The sequence below is a fragment of the Rhododendron vialii genome, chromosome 5a (genome assembly GCF_030253575.1).
Source record: "Rhododendron vialii isolate Sample 1 chromosome 5a, ASM3025357v1".
NCBI classification, from domain to species: Eukaryota; Viridiplantae; Streptophyta; class Magnoliopsida; order Ericales; family Ericaceae; genus Rhododendron; species Rhododendron vialii.
In genome coordinates, this window is record NC_080561.1 from 31,069,922 (window position 1) to 31,079,857 (window position 9,936).

General features: G+C 37.1%; 2 protein-coding genes and 1 non-coding gene across 3 annotated transcripts in view; all 3 read left to right on the top strand.

Moving 5' to 3' along the window:
* LOC131325252 (endonuclease 4-like) overlaps positions 1-9,936 on the top strand; it is a 92,082-nt gene that overhangs the window by 31,230 nt on the left and 50,916 nt on the right. The gene's annotated exons all lie outside the window — the stretch shown is intronic.
* Positions 623-4,789, top strand: LOC131325244 (toMV susceptible protein tm-2-like). Its single transcript, XM_058357392.1, has 2 exons — positions 623-3,483; positions 4,551-4,789. The coding sequence occupies exons 1-2, from the start codon at positions 869-871 to the stop codon at positions 4,552-4,554; spliced, it is 2,619 nt and encodes an 872-aa protein (XP_058213375.1). The 5' UTR covers positions 623-868; the 3' UTR covers positions 4,555-4,789.
* Positions 7,843-8,003, top strand: LOC131328140 (U1 spliceosomal RNA). Its single transcript, XR_009200419.1, has one exon. It is a non-coding gene; the product is annotated as a U1 spliceosomal RNA (small nuclear RNA).

The window sequence follows — 9,936 nt, forward strand, 5'->3', positions numbered from 1 at the left end:
TCACGAAATAATAAGTTAGAAGTATGTAAGTTTATCTAAAATTTTTAAAACCAATAAAATCGAATAGGAACACGAACCAGAAAGTTAAAATTGAAATCGTACTACAAACCTGAGCCCCATAACAGTGAACAAGAATACGAAAAAACTTTTTAATGTAACGAGTAAAGAGAGATAAATTGAGAAACGTGCAGAGAAAAAAATGAATTTCTCAAATATGAGAACCAAATAAAGCATTACAAATCAAGTCTAGCAAAAATGAGAGGGACAGGTAGTGCACGAACCGGAGGTGCTGTAGCGCACCCCGGTGTAGTGCCCGTGTAGGGCGGTATACGAACCGTTGATCTCGTCACTCAATAGTTGCGATGTGTTTTTAATCTATGACTGGTAATAAATATTTTTACTGGTAAAAGATTATTTTTATATGGACCGTTGATTGACGAGATCAACGGCTGTGTGCCGCCCTGTACGTGCACTACAGCACCCCGGGATCTTTTGGAAACATGAATGTAATAAAGGTGACCACACATTGTCATTCCATTAACAGAGGACCGAGAAAAGGACATGAGAGAAGAGATGGGTGAACTTTGCTTGGAGAGAGAGAAGAAAATTCGGAGACCGCCCATTTGCGTAGTGCAACGAAATAATTTGAAGACATGGAGGAATCAAGGGGACCACCCATGTGCTCGTACGTAGTTCAGACTCCAGTGTTCACACACCGGGCTGTGCATTATTGATGAAAGGAATCTTCGTAATATATAGAAAGTTGTTAACTGCTCTGTGTAACCCATCCAAGATTAAAATTGTCCCCTGATACACGCCGCCGCCTCCTCCTCCTCCATTTTTGTAGTTGTTTCTCGGAAAAACAAAAATGGCAGAGGCTATTCTTGGCATAATTGTTGAGAAAGCTGCAGAATTAGTTGCTAGTCAAATCATCAAAGAAATTTCTCGCTTGTCTCGCGTGAGAGAAGACCTTGATTGGATTGTATCCGAGATGGGATACATTCGATCGTACTTAAAAGATGTTGATGCAATGCAGTTGAGAACAAACGTAGTATCCAACTTCATACGTGATAGATGGGACCTTGCTTATGATTTGGAGGACATTATCAACACATATTTCTCCGAGATGAGATTAAGTAGGAGCCGGTGGAAGAGACTTCTTGATTTCAGCAACATGAGAATTGCTCGTGGCTTTGTTAAAGAGGTTGAAGGCATCAGAAAAAGGGTCGAGGAAATAAAAAATGCTCGACAAACTTTTGGGATCGATGAAAGCAGCCGCAGCCGTGAAGAAGATACATCGCATTCAAGACAATCTTTCCCTCACCTAGATGAACCAAATGTTGTTGGTTTTGACTATCTGATCGAAACTCTGGTGCCCAAAGTCCTCGACGAGGATTTGCATCATCGTGTGGTGTCTATTATTGGCTTTCCCGGTCTGGGAAAGACAACTCTTGCGAGGAAAGTTTATAACTCTGCTCGGCAATCAAAAGTTTACAACTCTCATCGACAGCGTTTTGACTGTGCAGCATGGATTTGTGTTTCTGAGAGCCCAAACGAAAAAGGGCTTTTGCGAGACATCGCATGGCAGGTGGGCTTGGAGAAGGAGATGATCGAGCATAACGTTGAGACCAATCTATATGAATTCTTGAGCAGGAAAAGGTATGTGATAGTGATAGATGATATATGGCATACCAGGGCATGGGATGCTTTAAAGATTGGCCTTCCTACGAATTCTGAGAATGGGAGTCGAATAATACTCACTTCTCGGAATAAAGACGTGGGTGTCTACGTAGGTGGGTCGGACTCGGTACTTGATTTGAAACCCCTAGATCAGGAAACCAGTAGGAAACTCTTCTACAAAATTATTGTCGATGATCCACAAAATATTTGCGATACACAAGATCCCCCGCAACTTAAGAATATCGGCGAGCAAATATTAGAAAGATGCGGTGGTGTGCCATTAGCAATTGTACTAGTGGCCGGTTTCCTAAAATTAAGACAGAGATCAGGAACTGCGTGGAAAGGGGTATTAGAGGCAATGGGTCAAGATAAAGACCAATGCGCCGAAATCTGTGCTTTAAGTTACAAAGATTTGCCTCTAAATCTCAAACCATGCTTTATATACTTCGGAATTTTCCCGGAGGTTAGTGAAGTTGAGTCATTCGATTTGATTAATTTATGGGCAGCCGAGGGGTTTATAAGAGGTAGTACAGTGAGAGAGGTTGAGGAAGTGGGAGAGGACTACCTGAATCACTTGATAGCGAGAAACCTGATTCAAGTTGTTGAAAGGAGGTACAATGGAAGGGTTAGAAGTGTCCGAGTTCATGACATTATGCACAATCTTTGCATTCGGGTGGCTAGGGAGATTAATCTTTTTAGCATTCACACTAATGAGATCAGTTGTAACACTGTTTCGAAGGTACGTAGAGTCGCTATCCATGGCAACGAAACTGATCACTACCCTGCTTTGCATCGGAAAACTTCCAGTCTTCGTGCTGTGTTTTATTTTTTTCGTCGGTACCCGTGGAATAGTAATGCTAATAAAAATCTTCTCCGGGATTCAAAATTTCTTCGAGTGCTTAGTGTTGAGGAGGGCAACGATATACCAAGGTCTGTTCTAACTGACATTTGCAATTTAAGGCAATTGACTTACCTTAAATTGGGATTCCCATATGTGATTGTTGGTCTTCCTCATGCCATAAGCAATTTGAAAAGTTTGCTAACGTTGGATGTTCAAGAATTGCAGATTGTCTCCCTTCCAAATGTTATTTGGAGTATGGAGCAATTAAGACACATTCTCTTACCCTTCGAATGGTACACTCTTTACAATCCTTTATTTTCTCGGGTTACCTTGGATGTGTTCCATCAGGTTTCTTTACCAAATCTCCAAACCCTTTGTGGGCTGCATGACAGCCTTTTCAAGGCAGATTGGTTACACAAACTAACCAGTTTGAGAACATTGCGAGTCAATCTTAAGAAGAAGGATATCAATCTTAACATTGCGACACCTGTATCTCACAAGCTCAAAGAGTTGTCATTGGTCGGACACTTTTCGCATCCGCAGAAAGCTACTTCTTTGAATTTCTCTCAATATGAATTACTATCTGAGCTGCATATTGAGAGAGTAGAGCTGAACGAATTGTCACATGATAAATTGCCTCCAAACCTCACCGAACTTACCCTTGTCAGTACATACTTGACGACTGACCCAATGGAGGCTCTAAAGAAGCTAGAAAAACTGAAGTTCCTCAAATTGTGCGTTCACTCATACTTGGGGAGGGAACTAGTGTGCTCTGGAGAACTTGGTAACTTTCCTCAACTCGAAGTGTTGGAAATTGAATACTTGACATATCTGGAGATGGTGGTAGTCGAGGAAGAAGGAATGCCAAGACTACGGGATTTTAGGATCCTTCAATATTGTAGTCCAGAAACACGAATTCCTCTTAGGGTGAGAAAAGTAATGAGTATCATCAAACCAATAAGGTATGACTACTTATTAGTCCCATTGGTAGTATTTGGTAGTATTATTATGTAGGATCAAGCAATTACTATTTTGTGACTGTATATGTTCCTTCAAGTTTGCTAACATTTTTCATTCTAATATTTCGCTTCATCTATTTTGCTAGTAGTATATACGCATTACTATAATTTTAAAAAATGCATTGTTTTGTCACATGCATGCTGCTTGTTTCCTTTTTTCGAGAATCATTCTGGTTCCAACGTGAAGGGTAGGGAGTTTCAACCCCACTACTGCAATATTTGATCGTTAACTAGCTATTTTGTTGGTACCTTTCTGGTCGAGGAATTTATTTTCACACTTCCCTTTCATCTAAACGCATTCCCTTTTTGTCCTTATCTATGTCAAATTGCAAGGTTACCCTTTCATGTATGAAAAAAGGAATTAGAAGTTAATACGTGAAGGATAGATATATAGTTTCACATGGTGGCAATGACAAACAAACGGAATGCATTTTTCCTAAAGGGAGTGCTAAAATTATTTCCTTTCTTACTCCCCCTCATCCCAATTTGTTGCGCCTATTATGGAAAATGAACAATTTAAGAAAACATCATAATTGCATTGCTTTTTATTAATTTTACCATTAACCCTTTTGAGGAGAAATTGGATGCAGAGAATTGTGTCTCAATTTTTGCCCGCCTTTGAGTTTCCTTTCAAGTAATTAGCAATTTAAATTTTGAATCTGTTTTGACTTTTTGTGCTCTGTTTTGATTTCTTGAAATCCTAACCTTTTTAAATGTAAAAGAAAATGAGGGGCAAAAGGGTAATATGAACATCCACAAATGAAAAGTTTTGAATCAAGCAAATTATTTTGGGACATCCCAAAAAGGAATAAAGGCATAACAAATTGGGACAGAGGGAGTATTATGCTAGTCCGGAAAATACTTACCAATGTACATCAGTATCAGTGTTATTATCTACCTTTTTCAGTGTAAAACAAACAATTTGAAATTTCTTGTGTTTCCTGAACTAGTGAACATTGTTACGAGTTGTAGACAATGAACTAATTCTATTTTTTTCTTTTGTCTCACAGGTGAAATTATAACTATTCACACACTGAAGATAAGCGCTCTTAATTCTTAGATGGAACCTGTTAATTCAGCAAAGTTGTTCTGCTATTTGAATGTGTGAGATAGTTGATTTGTTTTTGTAAAGAGTGCTCTACGGTTATGTAATTTGATATTAATACTTTGGTTGAAGTGTACATCCATCATGTCATGTGCGTGGTTTGAATTTATCAATATCCAATAAATTTGGTATTTGTGTGTGCTATATATGTTATCCATGATATGGATTCCTCGGCATAAGAATGTGATACTCACATGCCCTAAATTGTAGTGCAATATCGGTTTATCTATAAAGGGCATTTTTTATTGGTTTGATCTATATAGATTCCACAAAACCATTTCGCAAGATGTTATTCATTACGCGTGTGTGTCTCTCGTTTCGTCGAACACGTAGAATGCATAATTTCAGTTGACAGTAGAATGCATAAATTCAGTTGACAAAAACACATTTTGAGAGAGAGAGGGAGAGGAGTTGTGGAATTACCTGATAATTAACAAACAAAAACCTTTGCTCTCACCATTGAATCACAATAGCGACGATGAGATATGAAGAAATGCTGAAATGAAGGAATTGAGAGGATCCAAATCCACCACCTGATTAGGTTCCCTCCTCATCCAATGGTCGAAATTATTTTCATTTCCTTATCCCTCCCTAACAATTCCAGTATTTATATAGTCTCATCTATTATTCTGTGGGTTCCGTTTTAGTCATCTAGTATCATCATATTCTTTTTTTTTTTTTTAACAGCAAAATCTTATCTTCATTCTTAATCACATCTTATCTAATTATTCCTAAAAAATAATCACGATCAAACTCGTGCCCATACTACACAATGCAATGATGCACTTTCGAGCAATTTTTACGTTCTTGTTTTTCTTCTTTCGTGGATTTTTAGTGAGTTATATGACCAATTTTTTTTTCCTACATCATGCCCAATCTTTATTCATTGTAGCTTCATTCACCGTTGGTTACATTTCATTTTTCACATGAATCTTGTGCAACACTAAATAATAACAACATTTTTTTTTGGTAATGCAGGGTGTCCCGAGCCAAATAATAACTTTGGTAGTGCATAAAAATCAAATTGACTATTCAACATAAACGTTTTTCCTAACTTGATGAACATCAATCATGGGAACAAAAACTGAATCAAAATGGATCTATGTATGATTGTGTTAGATTTCTTGGAGGGTTCCAACTTAAAACCAATTGGTAATAGGTGAAGTAGCCTCTAGATTTTATTAACTAAGCTTGGGTGGCTTAGATGAACGATGTGGGACAAGTCTAACACTCCCCCTCACGTGCTGCCCGGATGCACGTGGAGGTACGAATTGAGGAAACCAGGAGATTTTACTCGGGCGACCCCTCACGAGCTGCACTTGGAGGTATGAATTGATGAGTTGACTTGGGCGATGGAGACTTGACCACACGATGTGAAGCCACCCAAAATCTAGCTCTGATACCATGTTGAATTTAGGAGAGCAAAAATTGAGAGAATATTTTTGAATTTTTTGAATGAATCCTTTACAAAGATACGAAGCTCTTTATATACATCCAAAGAAGCTAAATTAGGAGAGAGGTTAAACTAGGAAAGAATAAATATACAATATTTCTATGTTACAATCAATGATCTTCAGTCAATGATCAATGGGGAAATTACATATCAGTGGAGAAAGGGGTAAATAATGCTCAAGTGATGGAGAGGTTTTTTCAAAATTCCATAAATATGGAACGGAGGAAAAATAATTCCCCATACATGAAACGGAGGAAAAATAATTCCCCATACATGGAGTCCGAATCTGGATCTCCTAAGTTGCCCTTTCCATGAATTTAAGTTGCCCCTTTTATGTACCTAAGTTGCCCCTTCTATGAACCTAAGTTGCTCCTTCTATGAATTTCCTGGGTATTCAATTTCTTGAGTATTTCTTCCATTTCCTTACCATTTCTATTATTTTTTGAGAAATTTGGAATCTGGGTTACTTGTAAATTTGCATGAAACGAACCAACTGAAATTCTCTATGCATGAAACGGAGGAAAAAAATTCCCAAAACAAGAAGTCGGTTTATAGTCAAATCTGAGTTTGAACCTAAGTTGCCCCTTCTATGAATTTAAATTGCCCCTTCTATACACCTAAGTTGCCCTTTCTATGAACTTAAGTTGCCCCTTAATTAGCTAGTAGCATAACTTCTTCACATTTTCAAGTAAAACCAAACGAGAAATTTTAAGTGGCAATTTCTAAAATCTAAAAGCAAAAGTATAAAGTGGATGCTAGAAAACATATATCTTATTTTCTCTATCATTTCTCTTTCTAAAAAATTAGCCAAAATACACTAATCTCAAAATACTTTAAAAACTCAAATCTACAAGTAACCCAGATCTCAAATTTCTCAGAAAATAATAGAAATGGTAACGAGATTGAAGAAATGCTCAAAAAATTGAATATTTAAGAAGTTTATAGAAGGGACAACTTAGGTTCATAGAAGGGACAACTTAGGTCCATATAAGGAGCAACTTAAATTCATAGATGGGGCAACTTAGGTTCAAACTCAGATTTCACTACAAACCTAATTCATGTTTTGGGAATTTTTTTTCCTCTGTTTCATGTATGGAGAATTTCAATTGGTCCGTTTCATGCAAATCTGCAAGTAACCCAGATCCCAAATTTCTCAAAAAATAATAGAAATGGTAAGGAAATGGAAGAAATACTCAAGAAATTGAATACCCAGGAAATTCATAGAAGGAGCAACTTAGGTTCATAGAAGGGGCAACTTAGGTACATAAAAGGGGCAACTTAAATTCATGGAAATGGCAACTTAGGAGATTCAGATTCGGACTCCATGTATGGGGAATTATTTTTCCTCCGTTTCATGTATGGGGAATTATTTTTCCTCCGTTCCATATTTATAGAATTTTGAAAAAACCTCTCCATCACTTGGGCATTATTTACCCCTTTCTCCACTGATATGTAATTCCCCCATGATCAATTAGGCAACCAATCAATTGGATTTTCCTCTAACAAATTGCGTGTCCATTTAGCAGATTGTTTTACTTGTCTAAATTATACCTTGGTAGTGCATTGAATCCCATGTCAATATGGACAGGAAAAAAAAGTTGCAAATGCATATCTGCCTAAATGAGAAGCAAGCAGGAAAAAGAGAGCTCAAGACTCACCATGTCTTGAAGTTCCACGTCGAGCAATTACAAAAGGTAAGATGCAAAGGCATGTACAAATAAACAGCAACTTGCAACTTTACAATATACTTACCTGGACGAGGTCAATGGACGATCAACAAGGTCCATGGCCTAGGTTAGTGACTTTCATTGCACTTAGGAAGGGTGCTCGGCTAAGGTCTACCCAAGTGGTGGAGCCTACGTCATAATTTGTGGTAGCGGGGGCCTACGTTCGCGCGGCCCCTTCCCAATTTAGTTAAATGCATGGTTTCACAAGGTTACTTTGTTGAATGCTTTGGGTTCTCGAGGGTTACCAATTTAAATCGAAAATCAAAAGTTATATTTGTGATCCATTGGAACATCTTGATTCTCTTTTATATTGGAACATCTTGATTCTCTTTTATTAGAATTTGTCTTGGAAAATTAAAACTACAACTGAAAACTACACTCTTAAAAACTACAACTCTTAATATTTTAGGTCATACTTCGTAAATTCAACTTTTAATTGATCATTACACTCTAAAAAGTACAACTCTTTATATTTAACCTCTATACAGACACCATCATTACACTTTTACCCACTAACTTTTCAAAATAGAATTTACTCACTAATAGAAAATAGAAAATGAACATTTATTAATGAAAAATCCAAAATAGGAATTTTGGACTATTAAAAGGAGACGGAGGGAGTAACAACTTTGGAGATGGCTCCACGTTGCTAAAATTTTCCACTTTAGAATGAAAATGTACCATGTTGATCTTTCCTTTAGAATGAAAATTTCCAGCTTTTGAATTTAAAAGTAAATGCTATGATAAAAAGTTTAGAAAATATAGTAGAAGCTAAAATATGTATAAAAAAAAAAAAAGAAAAAAAAAACTAACGAATAAACAAAAAAACAAAAAAACTAGCATATCTTTCCTGAAATATTTTCATTTTCTGATTTTTCTTGTCAAGAAAAATGGTTTAATTCTAAATATTTTAATGAGAGGCGAAAAAAATTTAACTAAAACTATTTTATTAATTTAGACCAATCCATCTCTTTATTTGTATGAAGTTTTGTTCCTCACTTGAGATTCTATTTGAAATACTGTGTTAACAGTCTGTGTTGTTGGAAAAATGGGAATGTTCAGAGTTTATTGGGATTTTGACCCCATAATTAAAACGGGATCCCTCACCACCGGAGTTGGATCCCATCCTAGTGGATTTAGGTACTCCTATGTAAGAGCCGTTGATTGAAGCCGTTGGAAGAATAAACAAATCACGTTAAGAGAAGGATACGAAATTAATGTCTCTTAAAAGTGGATGTGCCTGGTTGGAAGGTTTTATTTATTTATTTATTTTGCCATTCGTTAATTGTAATATAACTTGGGGAGGAGAATGGGTACTTACGGGAATCGAACTCTGCCCATCTGCATTAAAGAGTATAAGGAAGACACCAACTACACTCCACTCCACTTGCGACTGGTTGGAAGGTTAAAAGTCACCATTTTCACTTCCATCCCACTTTGCTCAAAGTTGTAAAATTTGAAGGTATATTCAACCCAAGTTGCACATAAAGGGCTCGGCCCTTGGCGCACACATGTTCTGTAGGAGGAGAGTAGAAGAAATAGATAAAGTGGGCTTCGACCCATTTACCACACGCTGTCGATCAGACTGAATCGCCACCAGCACCGTGTGCCCGGGCTTGGCTTGTGCCCACTTGCGTTATTATTTTACGCCCTAGAACCTTCGGTTGTTTTAGCCTAGGACTCGGACTCGGGTCTTGCAGGTTGGGCCATTCTAGTTTAGTCCAAAAGCTAAAGAGGCTGAGACTCTTCAGTATAGCACCAGTTTTGAAGCTGGAAAGGTGGAATGTATCCCGTAAGTGCATCTTCAACACTACTCTGTACTTTGCCTATTAAAAAGTAAAAAAACAAACACTCAAAATCTCAATCTCATAGTTTCCGATCAAATTTTTATGATTCAAACCGTTCAATGTGTTTAAAACCGTTCAATGAGCTCAAAATATGACCGGGGACAACTTGATCCAAACAGTTTTTCATAAATGTCTATATATATTGTTTTATGAAAAACTGTTTGGATCGAGCACTTTTCAGTCCTATTTTGAGCTGATTTAAAGCGTGTACTCTTAAAAACACGTTTTAAACACATTAAACGGTTCCGATCATCAAAATTGAAT